Source organism: Ixodes scapularis, unplaced genomic scaffold, assembly GCF_016920785.2.
Source record: "Ixodes scapularis isolate PalLabHiFi unplaced genomic scaffold, ASM1692078v2 PGA_scaffold3__209_contigs__length_174095766, whole genome shotgun sequence".
Lineage (NCBI taxonomy): Eukaryota > Metazoa > Arthropoda > Arachnida > Ixodida > Ixodidae > Ixodes > Ixodes scapularis.
Genome location: NW_024609868.1, coordinates 1,217,012 through 1,244,786, shown reverse-complemented (window position 1 = coordinate 1,244,786; position 27,775 = coordinate 1,217,012). Strand labels below are relative to the sequence as shown.

Genomic DNA, 27,775 nt, shown 5'->3' with positions numbered 1-27,775 from the left:
CTATACGCGTCCAGCGTTTCTCAATTCGTGTGTCACGTGACATGACCCGCCAGTCACTTGGATCCAGTTGGGCAAGATATGGAACGCAGCCTATGTGTAGCCACTGGGTATGATATCGTTTGAAAAACATGTTTCCAAAGTCTGGGAAGCAGACAACACGGAGGACGATCGCGTCTGCAGCGCTTGCAGAGTGATACGCAACACGTACAGTCGGGGACAGAAGTCTCCAGGACACTCGAGCTGCGGCTGAAACGCATTGCTCTGCCGGCGGGTTGCCTGGTTTCGAGATCACACAAAAGCGCATGCACGTCCTGCTCTGCCTGCAAACGTGTTTTCCCGCTCTTCTGCGACACAGCACCCAACTAGAAATCGGGCACGTGGTACCAGCTCGGAGATAGCGCTGGCAGCTGACGAGCATCTGCTACATATTGCGAAACTCGAGATACCGCCTGGGGCACTGCGCCGCATTTCGCCACGTCAGCACACCTTGCTTTATAATCAGTTCAGCTTAATCGCTCAGTTGAGCAGTTGTGACTTCTTGCTTTATAGGTGCCATGTCAATAAGCGCTATCTCAGAGGCGCTTATTGATATGGCACCACGCGCCCGATTCCGAGTTAGGTGCCGCGCCGCAGAAGAGCGGAAAAACGCACATGTTGGCAGGCACAGTAGGACGTGCATGCACTTTTCTGTGATCTCAAAACCAGGCAACCCACCGGCAGATAACAGAGCAATGCGTTTCAGTCGCAGCTCGCATGTTCTGGAGACTTGTCCCCGACTGTACATCCGGGCAGCTTGAAGCAGACGACGAGCAGCTATGGCTTGTGAAGGAACGTTTTTAACGGCCAGTGTTCTTCCGATGGCATAAAAAGAAACGGGAGGCTGCACACTATCTTCTCTGCTCTACACACCACCTCACATCCACGCCTCCGGGTCTCCTGCAGAAGCGACGGTTGCTTCCCGCAGTGTGACTTGGATGCAACATGGCCGCCATGGGAGCACCATCGCAACGCTCTGCTCCACGGAGTATATACAGTTACCCTACCAGAATGGGCAACTTAACCGTGGTTGCCAGCTTGTCTGCACCACAAGGGTACCCGACACCAGCCACCAGAGTGTTGCAGATGGTGGGACCGCAGCAAACATTTGCACAAGTGCAAACTCTCCCCATACCCATATTTTTTTAGAAACAATTGACCAAACGATGGCACCACATTAATACTCAGTTTATTTTGTTAGTAAAAACATGAAACATTCGTACAACTGACGAACCTCCGCTTATTTTGCAAATTTAAAATCCAGGCCGGCAATAGACATCCGGAAAAGAATATTCTGCCCGGTTCCAAAGAGGGCATCCGAAATTGCACCAGTTTGGCTTACTTTTTTTTTTTCTGTAAAATTTTTTGGCACTTTTTTACTGCTAATGGTAATTGTCTACATAACCAAAGTGCACCATATATAATTTGGTACGGGAATAATAAACTCTCGGTTTACTCGCAGTTCAGGAAAAATTAACTTTTCGTCGGCAGGCAGATTCACTCGTACAATCTTCAGACCTTTGATGAGGCACAGGAAAAAAACAAACAAAAGGTTCGTTCAATTTGGCAAGTCCAGACTGTCTAGACAGACTCCAGAGTGGTGCAGGGGTCGCGGATGAATCGGAGGTGCCTATACCCAAACAGCGTGAACTAGCTCGGGCAGATCAGACTAACCTATGCGGAGCGCAAGTTTGGCTGCTTCTTTTGTAGAGATTGTGGTAACGTCAGGACGCCGAGACAGCTTGCTTTGAGGTCTACCCACAATCCTTCAATCAGAGCCAGTCGGAGCCCAGCGTTCTGACATCGCCACAACCTTTACAAAAAAAACAGATAAACTTGCTCTCCGCATTGTTTAGAGTAACGCAATTCTTAGGCATAAAGATCTCTGAATGGTGCCAGACAAGAACACAAAACTTGGGTGCAAACTCCTCAAAACAGTGGTACAAGCAGCTTCTAGCCTGCACAGCATTAATTCAATGTTCAGATGCAATACAAGTATAATTGCAAATGAGAAAACCTTCTCCGTCTTGCATAAATAAACGCCCGCATAAATTTTACGCCTTTCCTTTGTACTCTATCGTCAACATGCATGAACGGTGAACATAGTTTCTATCCCAAGTTTTCAAGAATCTCTAAAAAAACTGTGAAATTCTCTCAGATTAATTGCAGGCCCCTATTTGACATTTCAAAAAAGTACTCTGCCATATATGAAAGAAAAAAAACCTTAATACAATTTTTCAGCGAGTGAAAACAGCTGTCCTAAGAATTGACACTTGGAAACATTTTGCTCCCCAATAGCTGTACTTTTTAGCAGGCAAAGTTTCCTAATTAGAGGCCCAAAAATTAGGAAGGGAAATTAACGTGTAATGGTTGGCTTTTGATGCAACTTGTCAAGTTACATTTTTGGAACAGTACCCAATACAGCATGTTCTTCATGTCTGTACTATATGTTGTGCATACAGCACGTGGTAGTGGTAACTCGAACATGTCACTCTTCGTGTTCGAGTAAACTGTAAAAGGTCACCGATACGAAGAACAAAAAAAATATTCCATACTCTGCCTAGAGGAACGCGTGCCACAGCAACAGAAATGACTAGACCGAAGAAGTAAACGACAATGAGCGGTGCCAATCGAGAGTAACTGGCGTACAATCTCGGTCACGAGTTTCCACTGGAGCAGAAAGAACAGCCGAATTTCCAGACCCTCGGCGTGAACTTGGATAGGAGTGTCGCATGGACGAGCCAGTGCAACCGAGCTGCTGAGCATTACCGCAGACCCCCGGGCATTGCGAGGAGGCTGTGCCCAGACGGCCAGAGTGCCTGACGCTCCTAAGGACCAACAACGGGAGCTGCAGGAAGCAAAAAGGCCCGCTCTGTGCTTCCTAAGCAGCGCTAAGAGGTTCAAGACTCGTATGTATACAGCCCTCCTCCCACAGGAACTCTGCTTTTGAAACCAGAGAGCTCTGGCTGGACCCATCCATTCTAGAAAACGCAGCTAGTGTCGCGTCCCTGAGGGCTCAACACACCATTCATTCCAGAAGTAGTCTCTACATGCATACACAACCACAAACACACATACAGAAGCGCGGGGAAAGCTTGTTGCAGGAGACGCAATCCAGCCTGAAAACTGACTCCACAAGAGCGATGCACTTCTACATAGTTTCGAGACCCACGAATACAAGCGCAGCTTTCGTGTCTTCCAGTAGAACGTACGGAGAGGGTCATCCGCTCCCAGGAACCGTCCTGGCTTCCCTACAGACAGAAGCCCCCCCGTGTATGCGTGGAAAGCGCGAAAAGCCAAGTGGTGCCACCCGAACGAGGTCACGTGTTACGAGAGCTGCGACGTGCCCTGCTCGTTCGTGAAAAGGCTCACCAGAAAAAAGCATAAAGCGACGGCACAGGCATTCACTCATTTCGTATTCAAGAAGAAAACAGAAGCATTCATTCTTTTACAATGGTGCACCACTTCAACAGTTTGCTTCTACTTGCGTAGAAGCAAACAAAAAACTAAGAAAGGAAACAAATTACTGCGAAGCAGAGGCGAGAGTGAGGGCACCTACACAAGCACTCGACCGTCTCGCTTCTCCCCAAGAATAACGAGAAAAACAAACTTGCTCCAGGACCAAAGAGCATCCTTCGCAAAGGTGACAAAAACGCCAATCAGAAACAACAGTTCCTCGGGTTTTCCTTTCCCTCGCAATACTACCGACTAAGCTAAAGCACTTAAAAGGTAAAAATAAACAAAAAAAAAAAGTGAGTGTGCTACAGCAATGCGTTTTCTATTTTCCTGTTTTCTAGCAAAAACTAGTTAAAAAAAAAATGGATAAAAAGAGAATGAGCAAAGGAGCTTCTCGTATGGCTGGCCACCTTTTCAACCCCCAAATGGTGCAAAGAAATGGCCTCCTCGAGTGCAGCCGACGTTACAACGACTCATTGGAGGAAAAAACTCGATACAAATAAGTGCTGAGAAACAGTAGCATCAACCTCCCGGCAAAGACCGAACACGTTTCCCTTTTCCAAAGGCAAACATGTTCTAGAAAGCAGTGAAAGTCTCAGGCCTCGCAAAGTCTGGCAACGGTTCAAGATTCAAAAAGGTCGAGCCCGGGAAAAGTTTCGTCCTCAAAGACGGTCCGACGCAGAAACCGGCCCCGGTGCTCTCGCGAGTGCAAGCAGCCACAAACGCAAGCGGAAGGCGAGAGACGCCTCGGAAGGATGCTGCAGCCACCCAGAAAAGCCTTCCGCGCAGAGGCGGGAGGCTCACGGACGAGACGACGGCACAGAGAGGGAGAGCGGGGCTCAGTCGGCCGAGGCGGCCGTCTCGAGCGCCGCCGAGCTGAGTGCCGGCACGCCGTCCTTGCCGATGAAGAGCTGCAGGCCGGGCCCTTCCGACGCCTCGTCCAGCTTCGTGTCCCGGATAAGGTCCTCGATCAGCTGGTCCGCATTCACGCGCGTGGAGTCCATCCGGTGCTCCTCCGTGATCTGCTTCTGCGCGTCGCAATAAACCCGGCACGTTTCAGGCACCACCGGGACAAAAACCGGCGGCACCACACGAGCAGCCTTCTCCGATTCCAGCGCGCAACTTCGAGATAAAGAGACCGTGAGGCGATGCATTTTTGCCTCGGCTAAGTAAAAGTTGAAAACAGCTGCTTTAAAAAAAAAAAATGCTTATCTTCATTTTTTTTTTTCATTTATTGTGCTGAATTTTAATGTACTGATGTATTTATTTCTCCGTGGAGTTTTCAATAAATTTGTAATTTTAATTTAGTTAGCTAAACTTCCGCAGAATATATCAGAAATTTTTATAGAATAGCATTCACCAAGACATGTTTGCGTGGTGATGCTATTTTAAGTCTCATTTAGTTATATCACACTGGTAAAAAACATTTACAAAATGGGAGGCTATATCTTTTTTAGACTAATCATTAAAATTTTTGTATGATGCATAAAGAAATAAAAATAGCATCACCGCCCAAAGCATCTCTCGGTAAATGCAATTCTATAAAAATATGATATATTCTGAAGAATTTTATGCTAATTAACTAAATTAAAATTACAAATTTATTGATAACTCAGCTTCGCTTCTTGGCGCCCTCCAGATTTCGCCACCGCAAAACAAACACGCCAACAGTCATCAACTTTTTTTATGTTTATGTTTGCTTTCTCTTTCCATGAGGAATATCGGTTAGCAGCAAGAAAAGAAAATATGCATGACCGCGCGCACACATACACGTGTTCACCGACTCGCTGACACTAGTTTGTGCTGCGGATAGACATGGAATATACTTATTTGTTTCATTATTACTGAGTTGTCCCACGCCGTCGCTGCCGTTTGTTTAGTCAAGAACGGAGCCGCTGACGCCACCGTCACGAATATTTACTTGACTTAGTGCTACCACCTTGAACCGTTTCAAATAACCGGCACGTAAGATTACAATTCCGTTCGGGTTCAATGATAAAAGTTTGAATTCGGTAACAGTTTTGTTCCGGTACAGTTAAAAATAACGGATTTGCTCTGGTCTTTGATTCGGGTCCTGTTCCAGACCCTGGTTAAAAGCTACATGATAATCGCGCATAATTACAACAGCCACCTTGTCACGTCTCGCGGCGCCGGGAACGACACCTTGCCCATCTACAGCTATTCAGTTTCGGCTGCTTCACTGAGGGTGCGCTATTTTCATCCTCGAAGGAGCATAAGCCTGTGAGACAACCAAGCCATCAGTCACCTCGAGTGCAATGATGCTGTTTCAAAAGCCATTTACCATGCGCTAGCGAATTACACCATCAGTCCGTAGATTCTAGATTTAAAAAATCGACATAGCCCGCATAACACTCGAGTCCATTCCATTCCTCCCAGCGCCGCCGCCATTCCATTCCATTCCGGGGTTGCGAAAGTGCGGAATGATTCCGGAATGGCAACTCTGGTCGGTGATAGGTCAAGAGCTCAGGGCGAGGGATAGAAAGGCTGGGGAGGAGGAAGCAGATGGATTGATGGACAGGAGAGGAAACATTCCCCTCGCTTCAGCACTCCGCCTGCTTCCTTCTCCCCGCCTTCCTTTCCCTCGCTGTGAACTCTTAACCCAACATTGACTAGGGTTGCGTGTAGTACAGGTAAAGGCAACGCCAGGCGAGGGGAAAAAGGGCAACGGCTAGGAAGGCTGGAGAGGAGGGTAAAGACCTCCTCTCCCTTCTACCATTCCTAGTGCTCCCCTTTCTCCCCTCGCCCCCCATTGTCCCGCCTCCCCCGTCCCGCCTTCCTAGTGCTCACCCTTTCTCATTTCGCCTGGCGTTGCCTTTGCGTGCACTGCACACAACTAGAGACATGGAATATAGGCACCACCCTAAGAGCACCACCCACCATATAAAATTTCAAAGCGTTAGGCAGAATGACCAAACATGCAGCCAACATTTTTTTGTAGGATGGTCGTTCTACGAACACATTTGAAGAAAAGAAAGAGGACGAGCTTGCTCACGCACCAGGAACGAACAGACTTAATGTCGCATCCATTTAGGCTGTATTCTTTTCATTGTATATATGTCCACAGCACGTCACTGTTAGCACAAACCAGCAATTGCTGGTTTTCGTATTTTTCTGCCAGAGAGAATGTCAACCAAACAACTCTAGTGTTCTGGTGGAAAGTGCTCATTGGGGCTTGGGAAATTAGTAATTACGAGGAATTTTTCCTACGGTTTTTGAGGTGAAAATGGGTTCACGATGAAATCGTCTCCCAAGGACACATACAGTCTAAGCTCATTATAACAGACCTTGATTTTGACCAAGATTTCGGTCTGTCGTAAGAGGAGTATGTTGTATGCAGATATGAAATGGAGTCAATGGTATGTAGAGGAAAACCAGCTGGACTTCACAAATCTGTATGTCGGGGCCATACCCAGAAAAAAATTTCGGGGGGGGGGGGGGGGGTTTCGGGGACAACGGCGGCCATTTTGAAAGTGTCTATTGTCTTATTTTCGCCTATGAATCATGTGCATCGGTGGCATATAATGGAGAGTTACAGCAAACCAAAGAACCGGTCCCGGTTTCGTACCCGGTAGCTGACCGGCGCCACTGCGCGTGCGCAGAGGTGGAGATTAAAATTGGCTGGCTGCCAGCGCAACGACCAGGGCCGTACCCAGAAAAAATTTTCGGGGGGTGGGGGGGGGGGGGGGGGGTCAGAACCCCCTAACCCCCCCCTGGTTACGGCCCTGCTGTATGTTACATCCAAATGTCTGTTGTAACCAGGTCTGTTGCAATGAGCTTAGACTGTAGTGATGCGAGGAAAGATGCCAAGCTCAGTGATGTGATTGGCCAAAGCCGTTTTGGAGCACCTTTTGGAGCAGCCAAAACACTGTTTTGTAGCAACAAAAGTGGCCTTTGGAGGAGCCACAACACTGTTTTGAAGCAACAAAAGTGGCCTTTGGAGCAGATATTCTTAGAAAAAAAAAAAAAAAAAGATGTTCGTTTCAAGTGCTGGACAAACCAAGGACACTTTGCTTGCCGCAATAAACACATTGTAGTCAAGTTAGGCCACCTGGGAGTTTTTCAACATTTAACTAAAATGCCAATGACATGATAGATTTTGCAATGCTTCAGTTAAATGATACGTATATATCTACCCGCTATAGGTAAATAAGAATCAAAGTGCACATATTAAAATTTATTTGAAAATGACCAACTTAGAATAAATGGCACAGCGTTAGGTTGACTAGTGATAAAATAAATGAAAGCAGTCTCGAACTGATGAAACAAGTAATTAATTACTGCAGTGCAATGCGGAGATGGCTGTACGATCGAAACCATGCCCCTCCGCTCCGTCGCTAACTGGTTCCCAAAAGTGTATGCAAAATGTAACTGTCCAGCATACGACAAAAAACAGTCCAGCGGTACGTGCTTGCCAGGCCGGCAGACGAGGTACAAGCTAAACACATAAAGAAAAAAAAGAGTGTGAGCATATCGATGCAAGACATCGCGGGTCAAGGTCAAAAAGTTTTTGAAGCGCTTTGTGCAAGGAGTGAGCTTGAGACAAACAAGCGCGCTGTGCGGGTTCAGTGTGCAGACATTGCCTTCTTTGCTTTAGCTCATTTCTCTTCACCAACTTTCTTTCGCGGCAGATTTTTCACGTACCGGGGTACCTCCCGAAAGAAAGCACACCGTTGAAAGCACACCGTGAGACTTAGGAAAGCAATACTTCGACACAGAAGTCTGAGTTAAAAGGGGATTTTTGTAGTAACGTATGTTTTACACAAGAACAGGAATGTTGATGAACTTGCGGCGGTACTTAGTTTCATTTTAGAAAGCGCCATATCTGCAGCGACGTGGGGACGGCAACACCCGACATCGCGCGACCACGGTGACTGGCAGGGAGGGACCAAATATAGTTTTCCCACGGCCGTTGCTTTCGGGAGCGAGTGCTTCAGCTCCCAAACTAACTCCCACCGCGCAAAAACTTGGTTTTGTTCCATAGCATTACGGCATGGCTGGTACCCCAGCACGTTAGCGTCGGAGCGTCCACCTGCGTCTATCGTTGAAAAAAAAAGAAACGCGAGACGACAACGGCGCAGAACGAGACATGGCAGGAAAAACCATGCAAGACCGGATGAACGATTGATGCAGGGTACTTTGTGTCGAGTGGTCGCTTGCGCCACCTAGCTCACGCGTGCTCAATTACGATACTCAGTTTAGTTTTGGTTTAGAAAGGCGACCAAAACTGGTCCTTTGGCGCAGGCTTGGCGCAGATTACTCATATTTTGGCAAAATGTAGCAGGATGTAGCAGGGTTACCCCCTTGGTGCAGTTTGGCGCAATTGGCGCAGCAATCACATCACTGCAAGCTCCAGCACAACGAACTGTGATCCACATGTCCTTCTTTGACAGGCGATGCATCTCAATGAATATCATAATCAAATATACTGGGAATAGTAGACTGGTCACAACAGCACTGATCTGGGATTCATCGCCTGCCCCTTACAAAAATGGACAAAGGAGGTGTACCGGTCGAGTGACAGAGGTTCATACAATCGCCGGAAAGTGCAAATAGGTACACCAGTGCAAAAACTAGGAGCGAAAAAAGGCGACCCTTGCCACCGTCGTCTGAGTCTTTGCACCGCCTGGTTGTTGGCCCCGAGAACTCGATGCGGGCACCAGGTGCAAATAAAAAGCGATAGAAGGGGCCGGTGGAAAAGACAGAAGGGACAAAGCAGGCACGGCGAAGGTACGAGAAGGGAAGAGAAGCAACGTGCAACACTCACATAGAGCAAGTTCTGTACCTTGCTGATGGGACGCTTCCGGTCGGGCGGCTTCAGGGATCCCGGGAATGTGTCGCTGTAGCTCGAGCCAGAACTTAGGTTCCTGCGGGATTCGCCGGAACGTATCAGTCTCCGATTCCCGACCCACGCCACCGCCGGTGTTGCCGCTCACCTGAGGTGTCCGGACTCCGAGCTGCCCTGGCGCGAGTGCGACTGGAGGCTGCCGTAGCCGGACCCCCGCGACGCCTGGCTGTTGTAGCTGGAGTTGCGCGAGTGGCACTGCTCAAAGTCCCCCTCCTCCCTCCGGGGTGCCTCCCCTGGCTCCGGGCCCCCACAGCCGTTGGGACCGTCTGCAATGCCGAGACACACCGTTACCATCCACCTAGACTTAAGGACAAAAAGTTTTAAAGTACCTCTGAGAGAAATTGTTCGAGCGTCGGTGCGTAGGACGCGCCATACGGGAAGACGGTTTTATGGAAGGTATGCATTCTGCTGCAGTTTCCACAAACTTCCTCGAGGCATTGTGGAAACAACCGGCGCGTGCAATGCTGGAAGTCGTTTGGGGCCACAAACGGCCGGTTCCCCGGTGACATCGGCCGACGACAAACATTGCGAGTCAACGAGAGAGACGAAAGCAGCTTGCCTACCTGCGGTCGGGTTGGGGGCGCTGTGTCGCTGCTTGCGTGGCAGGCTGCCGAAGCCGCTGCTGCTGCTGGCAATGCTGCTGCCGCTGTAGTCGTCGCCCCCCTTGGGTGCCGCCACCACCTGGGACGAGGCCTCAGGCTCGCTTGGCAGCGACAGCGAAGTCACCAGGGTGGGGCTGTAGATACAAGAAGTGCAGTCAACGGGACCTCCAACGTCCCGGATTCCTCGCTTACGAAGACGGAAGTCGAGGCACATAAACTTTACTACGCAGTTATGTACTGCCCGGCCCTCGTGGCAAAATGTTTGGGAGGTTTGTGCGGTACTTAAGTGAACGATGCAATCACGGAGCGCCGAAACGTAGTCCCGCCGGTGAATGCAGAATGCGAAAGTTTCAGCCCTGTACCTTGCCCAACTCAAGAGCTAGAATGGCCCCTCCAATTGTAACCCAAATCATTGGAGGGAACCTCTAAAATCTCTCAAACCACTCTTATGTCTGCCGAGTTTGCACAATAAGCTTCTTGCATACTTTGCATTATGTGCACTTAATCCCTCATACAGTGCCATTTAACTGTGGCTTTATAAGACTAAATGATCAAAAATCCTTAAAAATACTATAAAAAATTTTTTCTTTTTTTTTTTTTCTTTGGCAGAATAAAAGGACCTTTCATATTTTATAGAGCAAGAATGAGTTTTTGTTTACACTCACTAGATCTCACAAAAACTGCATTTACGAGGTTCACATTCTTTTCCCAGTCACCCCTTTCCCTTGACTGAACGTCCTTCCCCTTAACGAAACAAAGGAGCTGAGCACAAAGTGGTCCGAAGCCTCGAAAGCAAAGTGATAAAACACTGCAGCCTTGGACACATCGCACAATGGATCCCGTGACATCTTTTAAAATATGCACGTCCCCCCAACAAATTTTTTTCTTAAAGTGCTACTCCGCTCAATTCTGTCAGTTTCAGGATTACGAGCAATCTCACATTAAATAGCACCAATAAAAGGCACAATGCCATTCGCTTTGCAAAAAATGGGAAATATTTGATAAGATCTTACTTTAAACATGAGCACAAACCGAAACTTCCCCTCCGTCGGGCAACATTGGCCTCAGGCCGCCAAAAACATGGCTACCACGTGGTCTGGATCCGAGCGGGCCGCCATTGGGGCGGGCATCTGCAAGGCGGAAGTGTCGTCTGCACCGCAGTCATCACCACGTTTTGGTTATCTACTACGATATCCGACGACGTCTGCACAACTGCAGCTACAGTCTGTGCGCATAGTGGGAACAAAACTCTGAGAGACAATGATCACAGCCGGCGAGATGACAAGGATGGCCCGGACACGAGACGGCAAGACGACTCCGAGGCTGAGAAACGCACCGAGCAGGTGCGTTACGCCAATCATGTGGACACCGCTGGGCCAACACAATTGTTCAACGCCGAGAGATGCTGCTGACGTCACCCATTATGCTTGTCCGGAGAACTAAGACCAAACAAAAAGTAACAATGTTGATGACATTTAGCTCAATGTGGGCTCTGCCAAAACCGTAGCCTTGACTGCGCTGTTGGTTGTGCCAGGCCGTTTAAGAAATATTTAAGACAGAACTATGTTGTAATATTTGATGCGTGGTCTTCCAAGGTGATATTGAAGTAAACTGAATCTTTTCTTTTTTTTTAACAAAAATGAGGTGGAGTTGGCCTTCAATTGCCCAGATAGTGCATGTATGTCACAAAATGTGCTTTCGCTAAAGAAAAAAATGAATGCAACGCTCATGCCACACGATGCAACTTAGCTGCAACTGTGGATGCAGCATCCAGCCTCCATTTTCTAGCACCTTTCCTGGACGCATGGCAGGAGGAGGGCATGCAGTTTGCATACCTCCATTCCTTACTCCCTTTAGCCAATGGGAGGCCAGATATCCTATTCTGACGTTGCTCCAATGCTTGACTCCAAATAAGTCAACTGGGTGCCAGTGAGAATGAGCAGACGAAATCGCTGGAAACTAAAAATATGTGCCGCGACATAAATAGTGTGTTACTTGAATTATTTCTACTGGGAAAGTGTTTTTTAATGTGTGTCCTATTTTGACAGTTAAAAAAATGAAAAATTGGGGGGGAGGGGTTAAAGGGGTCCTCTGATGACATTTGAGGTTCTGACTTAACTATGTTATTACTTCATTATTGGCTCGGGCCACTCAGGGAACATGTAGTAGCAACCAATCATTAGCGCATCATATTTTAATTAGATTGGGCAAAAACAGCTCAACGTCCGGTGGCAACAAAGCGAGTTAAAAATGCGCGACCGATGACATCACCGGTAAGCATTTTGTGATTGGCAATCGGCGAAAGCTGTCAGAATTTTTTTTCGTGCAGGCTAAATAATGTGTATTGCTCCGTAAAACATCACTATTTTTTCGAGAAAGCCTTTTTATTGAGCGAGACAGATGGAAAACAAAGAAAAATATCTTTAAAGTGCGCAGAAACAAGCGAAAATAAACGAGACACGCCCACCTCCCTGGGCGAAATCAGCCAAACCAGCAGGCGCGCAACTAGCACATTGGGCCAATTGAGCACTGCACATCGCGCAGGCTCAATTGGCTGTGTTTGTGCGCACATCATCTATGTGGACGGCTCTACGTGCTACCCTGTGAAGCATTGTGGGCCTAACGAGTGGGACGCGATTCAAGGGGTGCCAGCCAAAGCTCGAAGCTCTACGACGAACCAAAGGTGGAGTCAATATAAAATACAGGACGACCTTGTGTATGGGCTATGAATGATTACGCACAAGTCATATCTCGCCAGCAGACGTTCCCGTTCGAAACAACAAATGCCAATTGTAGAAGCGAGGAATGTTTATTTGGAGTGCGCTACAATTTAGAATACGTAAACGGCATAATTTAGGGATCATCTATTTCCTTCGGCAATCGACTCGCGTCCAAGCCGCCCATAGATGCTTTAAAAAACGCAACATTGTGATTCCTTTTTTTTTTTTTTTGCTGACTTTTGTGTGATATTTGGTAAAAAATAAATGCTTATTTGCACTGCTTTAGCCCAGCATTTGCATTTTTCTTTTCTAACCTGTCACGGTGCAAATTTCTGCCCTGAGTCGCCGCTCTGACCACACCACAATAAATTCGAGGACTGGGAAAGGCGAAGTGGACAATGAACATTGTTCTAGTCCGGCGCGTGTTGGGTTTGCCGACACTGAAGTATAAACAGCCAAGCAGGTACACTGGTAATGCTGGTCAAGTTCTGAGCCCGAACTTACGAGTATGCAAGAGGCATTAGCGACGAGGCCCACGACGCATGCATCTTCAGCGCGGCAGCCACGAACCTAACCTGCAGCCAATTAATCGGCCGCTTCGCTACGACCGATCGTTGAATGGTTCGTTGAATGGTTCGCTTCTTTTTGTAATTTTAATTTTCTAATAACTCCCAAAACAATTCAGATTTCGAAAAAACATTTGTTTCTCTATCGACCTACGTTCAATGAGGTCAGTTTTGCCCCAAATTCCGAACCAGTTCAAAACTCATTGGAGGGTCGACGTACGCCTTGAAGCAGGGGTCCCCCGACAGGAGGGTCATCCCGAGGGACACCTTGAGCACCGAGTTGTCCTGGCGGTGCTTGGCGTCGTAGCCCTCCAGCAGGTAGCGCCTCGAGGTCATCCCCGCACCCGCATACTCCACCAGGTTGAGGTCTGCGAAGCCCAGCTTCTGGAAGGACCGGCCTCCCTTCACCTCCTGCAAGGCGGACGGGCTCACGTCGCTGCACTCGGTCCAAACGACGCGAGCCTCGCAAGGCGGTTTTGTTAGCACGCGATACAACGGCACCGGCTACCTTGGCTGCTTAAAGGACACGTGCAAAGGAAAAAAAACATTTTTTTTAGACAGCTTAGATGGAAAAAGGATGTCATAAAACGATTTTACAACGAAGAAAAAAAAATTTTAGAGCTATATTTACGGCGCTATACGAATTTGTAGTTGGCGCTCGCGGGAGCCGCCGCTGGTCACGTGGTAGGCCCGCGCGCCGCCGCGCTGTGTCGCCGCCGCACGCTGAGCGTTGTGCGAACGCCGCTTCAACGCGTTTCTCCACGCCGCCGTCGCCGCCGCCGCACAAGTTTGTCTGCTTCGGGGCGCCACCGCCGTCGTCTGACTGGCGCACAGGTCTATCACGTCTGCTTGCGATTTTTCAGGAGTTTCCTTTGGGCTCTAAAAGTTACTTATTCATCTTAGTTTTTTGTTATACTTCAAACATTCAAACAAAGATGAATAAGTTACTTTTAGAGGCCACAGGAAGCTTCTGAAAGAGAGCAAGCACCACGTGACAAATATGGATCAGTCACGTGACAATTAAAGACCACTTTTCCGTGGCACCCGCGGGCGCCAACAACAAATTCGTATAGCGCCGTAAATATAGCTCTAAAATTTTTTTTTCTTGGTTTTAAAATTGTTTTATGATATCCTTTTTCCATCTAAGCTGTTTAAAAAAAATGTTTTTTTTCCTTTGCATGTGTCCTTTAGAAGAGGAGCAAACCGCGTGAACTGCTGGTTCGCATGTGCATCTCAGCACTGAAAAAACAAAAAGTCGGCGATGTGTCGGCATTATACTGCCACACGCCGATTCGGCTCAGAGTTAGCGCTGCATTGTGTGTGCACGTTGGCGGGGTCACGCACGTCAGCACTGTGTCAGTGAGTAAGCGCCACGGTGTAGGTGTGAACGACCTTCCCAGCAACCTTTTTGGAGCGAGGTGAAAACCCAGAGAGAAGAAAGAAAGTCCTTCTTTATCTTGACACTGCAATGGCACATTCTGCTGGGATCACCGTTGCAAAGTATAAAAAATATTGGTTCACAATCGCTTCCCATACCTGGCATTCCCCAATTCGGCCCTTCCAGTAATCGGTCACTTTCCAAACCTGGAACGCATATTCTTGGCAGCAAAGAGACTTTACCAAAAACAGTCGCCAACCAATTTTTACGACACCAATAACCCAAACTTGTTTGATATTTCGGACCTAAAGGAAGAACCGCGACCTATTCGATAAAAAACGTGCATATTCACGACCGATGTTTCGGACAGCTTGAAGTCCGAAAGTTTGACTTTTGAGACTAAATCGTCACCAGCGATCAGCGGGAAACACCTCCGAAAAGCCGCCATTTTAGACTATGTTGGCTGCACACGGATTGCCTTGGTTTGGCAGCACTACTTGAGCACTGCCAAGTCCTACCACTAGGTGACACCATGCTAGAGATTTCTTTTTCCTCTAGCTGCGGGTCATTATAGTCATTGTCACCATTTTGCTTTCTTCATTCGCCACTCAGCAGTCGTGGACTTGTCGTGGAGGGCATTAACTTGCGTTTTCCGGAAGATTTTTCTGTCAATTGTACAACTGCACGAAATTATCAAAATCCGGGCAAATAATACGGGCAACTTGGCAGATATGCAATTCGTACCAAAGCAACCTTTCCTGCATGCAGAAAAACTAAAACAACTCGCTGGCTTGGTTCAGGAACTAACAAAACAGCCAGGACAAGCGATGGGAGTGGGAAGGCCACCAAAGTCCACGAAAGAGGGGGAGGGGGGGGGGGGGGGGGGGGGGGGCAGGAAGGGATGCTTACTTTTCTGATGGAGACTCTGCAGATGCAGGGGTCCAGGACTCCGGTGCCGGCGTTGGCACTCATCTTGCACGCAAAGACGAACTGGGAGTCCCATTTTACGCAGTGGTTGCACACTTCCTCCCTGAAGGGCCAAGGAGAGAGCCATCAGGACAAGTGCTGGGCACACTGAGCCCGGTAGAGATCCGACCGAGTCCAGGTGAAACGTTTTACCCAAGTGCCAACAGACCGATCTGACCAGTCATGCTGCTGCAATGCCTTTCTGCCTATGCGACAACGTTGCTGGAGGTCTGTACGTGTAGGGCACAAAATGGCACAAACCCTATTGTGCATCAGCGTCTGCCTCCTACGAACTAAGGTTATGGTGGCATCATGCGTGCACTTGGTGAGATCGGTCAACTGGACGCCCTCTTTGAACCCAACAAGGGCCCAAGGCAATGAGATTGGCGTATGGGTCCTCTCGCTTGTGTTAAGTTTGCCTTGAGCTTTACTTTCAAAGGAAAGATTGAGACTATGTCTATATTTGCTTTTGCAATCATCCTGCCTATGATTGTGACTCTAAGGCAGAGATCTATCGGGAAGAGAGAACTGCATGCAGAATTTCTAATAGTGTCAAGAAACCAGTACTACTGCTCCAATCACGCGTAATGCAGTGTTTAGACACATCTCGAAAGAACAACAATTTGGGTAGGCTGTCATGGTTTTGCCGTTTTATTGGCTGTTGGCGGAAAGCTGAGATCATTCAAATGCACCTCCAATGTTTAGATTTCCTACTGCCTGTAGACGCTAAGATAGGAAACAAAAATGAATCCGAAAGTGAAACTGCAGCAGTGTGTTGAAATTGGGGCATATTTCGGAATGTGAAAAAGTGCCATAAATGTTCCTAAAAGCGGCTCATTCAGGGGCCTTCATCTTCAATAAAATCCAAATTAATTAAATGTTTAATAATTCAAAATGCCACATACCTTATAAATAGACCCCTTAACAACGATATCTACATTTGTGAGTGTGATACAGTCTTTGCAATAAAATTGAAGCCAAAGTTTCGTGAAACACCTTGTTACAATCTAGTATGTTTATGTGTTTCCTTTCCTCCTGGTGTTGTAGACTATCCCTATATTCAATTGTATGATGTGTAATAAAGAAATATATGCAGCAGACCTTAGGTGAACTCCACCACAATAAGTGTGGCAGTTGACCAAGACACCAGTATGTTTGGGCACCAACAGGTCATGTTGGCATCTAGTTACCAGTTGGAAAAACCTCAATGAATAAAAGCCCAATTCTGTCTATTTGCATTCTACAGCATCAGCTGTCTATTTGCATTCTACAGCATCAGCTGAACTGGCCGAGTGTCGTGAAGAACGAACAAAGCGTGCGCGCGTTTCTCGCAGGTTGAGAGGGAGTACAGCAGTGATACCCTCGCCTTTTCGCTGACAAGAATCGCGGTTGAGGAGCAGCGTGTTCGGCCAATCGCTATAGAATCGTGTGATCGCACCCCTTGCCCATCTGCTCTGTCTCGCTTTCGATCGCCCTCGGCACTCCAAGCCGCGCAAGAATGAAGCATATGCCGGAGCAAGCAGCGGCTGCTCCACAGCGTAATTGCGCCCGTGAAAGAATATCTAGTCGTCGATGTGCGGGCGCCGACAGTCTCACCCTGGGTGTTAAGATGGAATGCATTCGATGTCAAGATCATGCTGCACGTGAACATGAAGCGCCACATAGAAGAGAATGCTACCGAATGAAGAATGGACACGCTAGTGCAATCGAACAATTTGTGCAGCGCATCCACGAGAATGCTTGGTTCTAGCTGTTCTGCGTGTGATCGGTTGAGGTTTATGCGAGACACCGCTGGACTTAAATCACCGGAATTTCCAGTCAATCACAACACAATATCATTGAAATGTCGCACCAGCTGACGCTGTCCATTCACATCACAGCACATGATCATCCGCACAATTTTTTTTAAAAAATTTGAAGCTAGGGTTAAACATTTTCGGTTGGCTCTGATAAAGACCAACAAAAGTATGCCAAAATAATTTTTATAGACATTCAATCCAAAACGTTAATATTTCAGAGCCTTATGCACAGCAATGGGTGTGGTGGCGCGGTTCGTCATTGAGACCTGGTGATTCACTTTTTTTTTTAGAGTACCATGCTTATCTCTGGTATTGCTTCATTGTCTGAAGTGTTTCCTGACTAATCAATAGAAGGGGGCATTTTCAAACTTGTTGCTCAGGGCAATCACGTGATTCATGCATTGCAACTAGAGGTTTCTAAGCACATGAAGTATGCAGTGCATCAAAAATGTGATACCAATCACCTTTTGGAGCTAACATTTGACTGAGTGGCAAGCTTTCAGCTACTGCACCACTTCACTTCATTAGCTTGCTAGTATCAAAGAAATACTGAAGGGCATCTTTTAAACTAGAATGGGTGAGCATTAACAAAGACTGCTTGGGAAGATAACTGTTTATTATAGTCAGATAAAGTAATTTCAATCGACAGCATGGGCGAAATGGATTGAATATACTTTAAACTGCCCGCATAAATCGGTTTCTTAACTTATCGCGCTGGGATTTACCACAGAGGTGCCTCTTTCACTAAAATAGTGGAAAGATTGGCTCACCTAAGTAAATCAAGAAAAATGAAAAACTGTTTTCTCTATACATACTTTGCGTGTACACTAAAAAAATATGTGTTACTGTGGCGCTTATTTGGCCAAATGAAGTTGTGGTAACAGAGCATCAAAGAAAAAGATGTCCATTGGATGCGGGTGCGTGGGGCTAAAAGGCGACAAGCGCATGACGGCGATATAAAAAAATAGTCTTGGCCCGAGCTTCGTCGTGTTCGGTTCCTTTCCTTGCTTCGCCACCACAAAGTGAAGAATAGGTAAGCAAATTCTATTTTCTTTCCATTTCACACATTTTTCAATCAAAGGAAACACCAGGATAAAAAGATTAGCAATAATTTTTCCACAGACAACACCAGTTTTTATTTTCTTTCTTTGGACTCCGGAGGTTTCATGTATTCTTTCAATTAATGAATGCACCAGCTTCGAGCACCTCTGTAGTAAATCCAAGCACAATAAGTGAAGAAACAGATTTATGCTGTCAGTTTAAAGTGCATTCAATCCGTTTCGCCCACGCTGTAGATAAGCAGTGAAATTCAAGGTTCTTCATTATGTTGGCTGGATTGAACCCATCAATATCTGCCCATTCTGTAGTTTTCCAGACTTGTATCGTCATTCTTTTTTGTATGATACGCATTGCTGTGACAAATAGGCATGTGTGCTTAGCTTGTCACTACATCTTATGATCAATCGCTTAGTTGCCGGATTGTCACACTTTCATATGGCAGTTGCACACTCCCCGTGACAGCAGCGTGATGAATGCCACCATTTATTTGTTCATAGGCTATAACTATTCAGTGTTGGGCAGGAGTTGACAGCATGAATATGCCATAGGATTGCATGCCTCGGTAGACTCTCGGTAGTGTGTTTGCACTTGCACGGCTTACAGGGATCGGGAAGACAATTTTTTGAGGAACTAACAATTTTACATTCAATAAATAAAACACGAAAAATGAAAGGGTCTGCCAATAGTGGACAATGGCCGAGTTTGTTTACAGATTCCACTAGGCGAATAGTAACCACTCGATGCTTAAGAAAAAAAACAGGCAAAACAAAAACCATGGGATGATGCACATATCACCAAAATAAGCAAGTGGAATTTTATGCGTATTGTACATTTTTACCGAAAAAGAAAAAGTGTCTTTGAAACAAACAGATAAGTATGCCAAATTTAAAAAAAAATTGAAATCCAAAATTATCAAATCTTATTTTTTGTTCGTGACTGTTTCTACCCTTTGCATCCAACTCAACCGAGCGACAGAGTTAACAGAGTTGCTAAACTACCGGCCTACCTGTCCGTAAGCGGAGAAGTTGTTAACGGGAGCGAGTAGGCAAGAGATAGTGCGCAGTACAAACAAGACGGAAGTGGTGTTGACCAGCCCTGACCTTGGTGCCACCGTTATCAGGCCACCAAATGTGTTTGCGATGCGGCAGCATTCTACTTCATGGGACCGCTCGGAGCCTCCCACGCTAACGGGCACACGCAAACTTCCAGCGCTTCCCGTTGCTTTGCCTCCCGTTGGTCGCAACGCTCATCAAAAGAGGATCACGTGTTGCATTCCCGACAGAGTGCAGCCTAGTGACCCACTCCTATCATCGCATATCGCTCTCTCTCGAGATAACAGGCAGTAGCATAATGCGCAACCAACATCAAATTCTTTTCTTTTTAACAGGTGAGGGAGAAAACAAAAGCAACTTAGTAGTTGCTTTTTCTATGAACTGTCGTGACAGTTCATTTCGAAAATGTCCACGAAGACTGCCCCATGCCCAACTCTTTGAGCAAATGTTGATGAACAGCCACAAGTAGAGAGCATGACACAGCATGAAAAGGAGACTTTCCCCCACACAGCAGAAAGACGGCCGCTCAATCCACCCGTCTAGTGCAACGTGTTTACGCAAAGCAACAGCTTAGACGGCACAAGTAGGGTTACTCATGCACCAGGCTACATGAGTAAGATGTGGCAAAGCAGACACAGACTGCTCCTCAGCGTACGAGCTTATGTATGTGACGCCGATATCTCTTTTTGCACGAACAGGGTCTGAAACTTAAAAATGTTCAATCGGGTGAAAAGTTGGGAAGAGTGCAGTGCACACACGATGCACGCAAACAGATGGACGTCAACCTGGCACTGAAACACCGCCCCGTGGGTTCAAAAGCAAGTGCGCTTGCTCTATAACAACAGTGACTGAGGAACAATAGAACAAACAAAACCAACACGACGCAAACTCCTTGCACCAGCCGGCTGTTGATTCCTGACGTAAGGCTTTCTTCCGCCTCCAGATATATATATTTATATATAAAGACAGAGAGAGAGAGCTGTCATGCAGTGGGATGTGCATTCGTGCGCAGTTCCTGGGAAGGCACGCAACAATGGACCACTTTCCGACATTTCTGTCCCAGTGTGCTGGCAGAGAGGACTGTGTGGATCCGCGGGAGTCTGAGCACGCAACTGGACCATCCGTGCAGCAACACGCTGCTTGCCAACTACGCATGCTGCAATGTCACCAAGAATGACCGTGCTACGACTGCAGTCATTCTCATTATGCCAATTACGGGTTTAAGACATACAAAGCAAAAGGCTGTTTTACGATGGAAGGTTTTAAAATTATACCTACGCAGGAATGAGACTCAAAGCGGCAATCTACTTGGATCCACCAAACTGCCAGTGACTTTATGGATCGAGCAAAGCGGTGCAGTTACGCCTCGCATAATCACAATTGTGTTCCCCACCTTTGCCGAGACCCGCACAAACAATGCTGGGACGACCTACAAATGCTTCGAATGAAACTCATTTCCCATGGACAAAAGTCCAAAACTGTTTGTACCGTGGCATATATCCGATCAAATCCAAAAGGGGCCATGTTTTCAAATTTTCGCTCTCCCCAGAACAGGGTGAGAAGATCCTTCGAACCGACCCAAATTTCCGGGAGGGGGGGGGGGGGGGGGGGGGGGGTGCCTCCCTCCCCGGCTCCCGTCCGGCCAGCCTGGAGGTTCAGACGCTCGGAATAATAAACAGGGGCTCCCAGCAGCCAACTTTGAATGCCTTCCTTGAAGCACGGAGCTATCTGGGAAAGCACGCAGCCCGTCTAAATTCGTTCCTCTCCAGATGCCAAACAAAGAAACAGTGAGCAAGGGAGCTCCACGGAGGGAGCATTCTTCCTGAGGCCAGTAACTCAAAGGCCCATGTACTCTCAACATTGCGGTGTTTACGAAAAATTAAGCCGAGCTTACTAGAACCGTGAGAGAGTGGTTGCGGACGATGCTCATCTTTACTTGGATGCCCGTGTCCACGGGGAAATCGTGCAATAGTGTGAGAAACATATTCAAGCCTGTTTTCTCAGCATTTCTCCTAGTTTGTTACGAGGTTGTTTTATTTATGCCAAGAAATGGCTTCGAAGGTTAAAGCACAAATGAAGTCCCCTTCAAACCCTGAGTCAAAAAATAAAAATGGTCACGTTAGAGAGGTTTTAATGCAATAAAAAAAGAATGCCCAAAGACAGATACTGAAGCAAAACAAAAAGCTGTCCTGTTCAGCATGTTCCTTCGCTGTTCCTATCTTTCTTTGCGCACAATGATTTTACAGCACCTTACAACGGCCTCCTTGCTAAAGAGCTCCAAGTAGGAAGCAATGACAAAATGATTGAAAAGGTAGGACTGCAAACTGACTTTCTACTTTCTTCACATCTAAACAAAATTTTTTTTCCAGCAGTTTCTGTCCCAGTTACCAGTCTGACAGGACACAGAGGTCCCCGAGTGTTACTTTAAAAAACTTGCAGGCCCGACCAAATAGACTTATCCCTGCCCGAGAGGAAAGATTAAAACTGTACCACTCTTCTCGGGAGGAGGAACGATGTTGCAACAGCAGAGAGGCAGGGTGGGAGAGAAGGACCCCTTCGCATTACATCTCAGCCTCCCCCGGGTCAAGGAGAAAGCCAGACTATTGCCCCACCAGACATCCGAGACAAAATAATATACTGGGGCTCCAGATCACAATCCACACCAAAAGAACCAGCCAAGAAAAAAAAAAAATCCAATGGGGTAGGGAAGGGTGCCCGAGGTTTCAAACAGGAAGAAAGACGACGGGTGATGGGAGCCACCTGCCAGGAAGGGATGCACAGGTATGCCCAAGGCACTGGTAGAAGACCCATCAAGTGTTGCAGCTTCCCACTCCAAAGTCAAGGCACTGGCAATAAAACTATGGCAGCCCGGCTGCAGAAAAGCATAGCAGAAGCCGGGCAATGCTATGTATGTTACGGAAATTACCAAATCTGTTGCACTGACAGCAGTGTTACATAAAATATGCACCAAAGGTACTTCAACTGAAGCACACATAGTAACAATAGGACAAAAGGATGTTTCTGCCAGTGCCCTCTAGGTGATTGGTGTACAGCTAAAAGAATTTACCTGGTCACAAATTGTGTTTACATATAAAGTAATTGTGCCGTATGTTCAGGCAGTGAGAAGCTGTCAGCCCCAAGAGATAGTAAGTGACAAACTCTCTACTTCATGCAGTGTAAAAATATGAGGAAGAAATAGACATCTGGGGTCTTTAGCTTGAAGAGCAAGAGTCTGTAACAGTCAGCCAAAGGGGTCGTTCGATATGCAACAACCAATCATCAAAAACCTAAGAGATGTGCTCCGCACAACACAGCTAGTAGAAACATGACAATGGTGCTTTTTCACGTTTTGATTATATTTTTAACAAATGTCAAACTTTACCTGCAAAGTTGGTACCCAAGATGCACAGTATCTACCATGCAAGAGAAAAACTGGAAAACTGTTCACTGCTTGTTCATCCCAACAGACATAGTTTGCACAAATAAGCAAGTCGCCTGTTTTCTCATTTTTATGCCGCAACTGAAAGGATCATCTCTCTCACCAACTGGGGCAGTGAATTTTGGCACTTGTTGCTATCTTTTAAAACTAAAAAAAAAAGTATCGATGTCATGTTTGCGGCAACTGCATTGCACAATGTACTTCTCAGTAAACTACTCCACTTTTTATTGGAAGTACAAGGGGTAGCAGTATGAGCCGGCCCAACGAAACACCGGCTGAAGCGGTAAAACTTCCCCTTCTGATGCCTCTGTCGCACTAAGCCTTTAGGAGCAATGTTGGAACACTACAATTGCATGCACAGGGGAGTTTAACTTTTGGCATCACTGTACACAATCTGCTTGTTGTAACCAGAGCTCGCACAATAAAAAACAAAATAAAATGAGAAACTGCATGCAGATCTACAAATTGCAGTGTCAGCACTAACCACTGGCCAGCATTATCTCTGACGAAAGCAATTTGTGCACTGTAGGCGCCAAAGCTAATCAAGAAAAACTCAGATGCACCCGTCCGGGTGCAGAGTTCACTGATCTTCCGTCTACAGTGGCGCCCGCCAGTGTGGTGGCAAAAGAACGAAAGTAGAATGCATCTAGACCTCTCGCAAAATCGAAACGAGCCTAGCAATGTAGTGCCACGCAAAGCGTCTTGGGCATGCTCTGGCCACCGTTTCGGTTTGACAACCTCAATTCATGACATTCCGTTGCAACTATATAGAGTGTATGCATCTTCAAATATGTGACTTCTCTTAAATTTATGATGTTGCCTACCAATACGGGTAGAATGCTGGGGCACATTTTTTGGGTCTCCCAACGTAGCAGAGTTTGTGCGCAGGTAAACAAAGGAAGAAGAGTACTGGGCCGATTATCATGTTCCATTGTCTCAGTGTCCTAGGCTTCTCAAATGATATGTGACCTGGGAGCACCAATGCTGCACTCTGCACTGGTAGCCATTCTGCCAAAAAGGTATGGGAAGCGGAAGGCCTTGTTCCTGCTCCTCGCTAAGTCTATACAGGTCCTTCGGCTGCTGGAGGTCCATGTTTTAACAGGGGCTCTCACAAAGGTGAATGGGTGCAACGCAAGCGAGCGCCGACTTTATTTTCATGCAGTGCTGAGGTCTGGCCCCCACACTCGGGTGAGTGGGACCACTGCTCTAAGGCAAGCGTGTCCGAAGGGGTTCTGACCAGTGGCCCAGAGCCAGTGCCCAGGCGCGTGTCCCGACATGTTCATGGCGAAGAACTGGGCTCGCCTGTCGCAGAATACCGAGCAAATGCTTCTTGCCTAATCTGCCTCCCGGCGATGAAGATCCCCCTCGAACACGCGACACTGCTCGCTTCTTTTCTGTGCTAAGGTCTCGGAGGCCTAGAAAGGTCTTGGAGCAAGATCCCCGTTCCGATCTTCGCACCAAGAAATCCAGTTCCATGTGGCGCGTCGCTGCTTTCTTTTTCGCTGCTCGCGTGCCACTTGAACGGTAGCCGCACGAGCGCCGCAGTCAGCCGCGGAAAATATCGCACCTCTCCCTCTCGCATTTGTGGGTCAGGAAGACGAAGCTTGGCGGATCATCGCGCACGGTGCAATCGGACAGCGCTCACTTTTTTTCTTTTTCTCCGAAGCTTTTGGCGAATTCGCGGTACGGCATACGACGACACGGGAAACGAGTGAACCGCGCCTTTTATCGCCAGCCAAGATCGCTCGGCGCAAACTGCGCGGGGATCTTCGACAAACAACGCCCCGATACGCATCCGAGAACGGGTATCATGTCCGATAATAAACAAGGAAAAAAAAAAAAAAAACGGCGAAAATCGGATGGCGCAATGGCCAACCCGTCGCCAGCCGTTCGCCAAGATCAAGTTGACACGAGGCATCTGCTTTCCATTCAAATGAGCCCGATGAATCACTGGATGGCTTCAATAATAAGTCGGTCATTTTTTTTTTTTTTTCAGCTTAAAAAAAAAATAATGGCTCTAAAAAATAAAACACTAAATGGAGCGTTAAAAAGGCTGGCAGTGATTTGTTCGTACAGGCATGGGTTTCGACTCTTCAGGAAGAAAACCTCATTTGGCAAATATGTCTAGACATGTCTAGAAATGACTTTACTGCCCAAACCGCAAGGAAATAGGGTAAACGTGGTAAAAAAACTAGCGTTTAGTTTGCACGTCCGTGACGTCAATTCCGGAAGACGTGAAAACTACTCAAAAACTTGACGGAGTACTTTGAAATAATGAAACCAATGAATGAAATTGTTTTTAAAGAAATGGTCATTATGCAGACGAGCTGGTGCAAGCCTGCGTTTATTCCCATATTTACATGTCTTCTGGAAGGGACATCACGGACGTGACAAGAAAGACATCTCCGGTTATTTCGACAATATACGTCAAAATAGTGCAAAATATTCGTTCCCCGAAGCCTGAGAAAGAGCCACTTGCCTGGACGACGTCTCCGAGAAGTTCCCTCCGTCCAGCAGACGGATCTTTGCGAAGAGGATAGCATTGACGAAGGGCACCGCCGTCAGTTCCTCGACACGAATGTCAACCTGAAACTTGTACTTTTTCTTCTTGAGCATGAAGGTCATGGTTCGTGGTGACAGCTCGGATCCAGCGGCTGCCACAGAAGATCATGGCAGCTTCACATGACAGCGGGCGCGCACTGCAACACACGAGTCGACGCTCAGATTTTCCGTCACCAACGGCAGGCAGACGCTCGGGCTATCCAACTTGACGATCCACCGAACAATGAAGACTGACGCCTGTAGCGCTACGGCCGTGTTCGGAGTCCGTTCGAGCAGCTTACGTCGAGAAAGTTGACACACCGCAGGCGTCTTTTTGTGTATTGTGTTCCTCCCGAGACCAAGACGAGACGAATGATATGGCCGCATCTGATTCCGTTAACCAACCCAAATCGGGCGACGTAGGCGGCGAAATTTTGCGCTATAACTGTCGGTTACGTGTGCCGAGTGTAGGTGAACTCTATCAAAATTGCTTTCACGAGTGAAGTTCGCGCAATTCAATCGAAAATGCATATTCAGCCTCGCGGGCAGTGCGGTGCGTCGCGCCCACAGCTATGCGAACCCAGTTTAGATATACGAGGCGGCCAGAGGGATGAACTTCGCTCGAATGTCGCCCGGTAATGAACAAAGGCAAGCGAAAAATAACTCACCGAGTAATTCTTGGAGGCTCCTTGCAAAAGTAGTCCTCGACTTCGAGGAAAACACACAACAGTATCGATTACTTACTCCTACAACATCATGTCCGGCGCAACGGAGCACGAAAAATAGCTGCTAGGCGCTAAGCTCGCGCCTGCGTCCCTGCGTGCCTGCGTTGCCTGCGTCACAAATCAACAGTTGGCAAACCAAACGACCAAAGTTCCAGAAAAATACAGACCCCCCTCGCTACTTTCATCACCATTTGATAAAAGCGCTACCCTTTTCTTACGCCGCGGCGCGCGTCCGCAACAGCAGTTCAGCGAACAGCCACAGCGTGAAAATAAAGTGGCGCTTCGATCAACTGATGATACAATCTAGTGCATGACTGGAATTAGTTATTAAAGAAAGTGTTTATAAAGTTGGCCAGCTAACAAAATCTAGTAATTATGGTACAATAGAAAAAATAAATAAAAAAGATCTCTCAACAAACTCGTCTAATGAATAAAAAAATTGTACGAATATTGATGACCAAATAAAAACCTGAAATTCGAAATTTCGGACGTTCCGGACAGTCGGGGAAAATATGTGCGGCACTGTTGTTTCAGAATGGCGGCCTAGGAAGTAGCGGTAAAGTGAGCGGGCGCAGGGTAGCTGTCTCAGCATGAACGTGAAGGAGACCGAGGAACAACAGAAGCTGCGCTTCCAGATCGAACTGGAGTTTGTGCAGTGCTTGGCCAACCCAAACTACCTGAACTTTCTGGCCCAGCGCGGCTACCTGAAGGACAAGTCGTTCATCAACTACCTGCACTACCTGCAGTACTGGAAGCGGCCGGACTACGCCAGGTTCCTCAAGTACCCCATGTGCCTGTACTTCCTGGAACTGCTGCAGTACGAGCACTTCAGGCGGGAGATCTCCAACGCTCAGTGCGCCAAGTTCATCGAGGACCAGCAGCTGCTGCACTGGCAGCACTACACGAGGAAACGTATGCGCCTGCTCCAGCCGCCCACGAGTGCCGCCGAGGCCGCGGCGCCGCCTCCGCCCGCTGCCCCCAAGTGATGGACGCTGGCCCCGATTGCCGGCTCGTCACGTCTCCAATTCGCTCTCACGTCTTGTGCGCGCATTAAAAAGTGTCGCAGTGCCATTTCCCCCAGGCAGGCTCAGCTTTTCTTGCTCGTCGTCGCTGCATGGAGAAATCCGTGACCCAGACAAAACTAGGCTTTTCGTATCACCTCCCGCTCCTTTTCGTGTTGTCACCGACGTTGGTTGTCACGAGAGGTGACGCAATCGACGCTGGCTCCAGATGCGCTACCTTCCGGTATGTGGTTGTGCGCGGCCCGCTCGTCACGTCGCTGCGGCTTTCCAGGTTGCAGCGAAGGTCCTGAGCCCGGAGCTTTTCCCAGTTCCCAATCCCTACTCTACTGGGATCATGGGCGTACCAACCGGAGGGGCAAGGGAGGCGCTTGCCCCCCCCCCCCCCCCCCCCCCCCCCCCCAGTTCTCAGAGTGGGGGGGCAAGACATGTTTTGTGCCCCCCCCGAAACAGCCGCCACTGGGCAGGGCAAACACTGGCCGACGGCACCCAAGGGATACCAAGGGCACCGCCCCTCGGCCCTAAGGGGGGGGGGGGGGGGGGGGGGAGGG

General features: G+C 47.7%; 2 protein-coding genes across 3 annotated transcripts; one reads left to right on the top strand and one right to left on the bottom strand.

Moving 5' to 3' along the window:
- Positions 1 to 1,208: 1,208 nt before the first annotated feature.
- LOC8037729 (protein FAM102A) lies at positions 1,209 to 26,445 on the bottom strand. 2 transcript variants are annotated; one of them, XM_029966279.4, is made up of 8 exons: positions 26,149 to 26,445; positions 25,419 to 25,638; positions 15,534 to 15,654; positions 13,467 to 13,657; positions 9,922 to 10,094; positions 9,447 to 9,624; positions 9,278 to 9,377; positions 1,209 to 4,520 (listed from the first exon to the last, which is right to left on the bottom strand). In XM_029966279.4, the coding sequence occupies exons 2-8, from the start codon at positions 25,562 to 25,564 to the stop codon at positions 4,332 to 4,334; spliced, it is 1,098 nt and encodes a 365-aa protein (XP_029822139.3). In that variant the 5' UTR covers positions 25,565 to 25,638; positions 26,149 to 26,445; the 3' UTR covers positions 1,209 to 4,331. The 2 variants fall into 2 exon arrangements, with proteins under 2 accessions (XP_029822139.3, XP_029822140.3); XM_029966280.4 differs by having other exon boundaries at positions 9,296 to 9,377; positions 26,149 to 26,335.
- Positions 26,446 to 26,716: 271 nt separating this feature from the next.
- On the top strand, positions 26,717 to 27,285 carry LOC8037728 (mediator of RNA polymerase II transcription subunit 31). Its single transcript, XM_002405545.4, has one exon. It carries the CDS (start codon positions 26,796 to 26,798, stop codon positions 27,189 to 27,191), a length of 396 nt encoding a protein of 131 aa, XP_002405589.1. The 5' UTR covers positions 26,717 to 26,795; the 3' UTR covers positions 27,192 to 27,285.
- Positions 27,286 to 27,775: the final 490 nt, after the last annotated feature.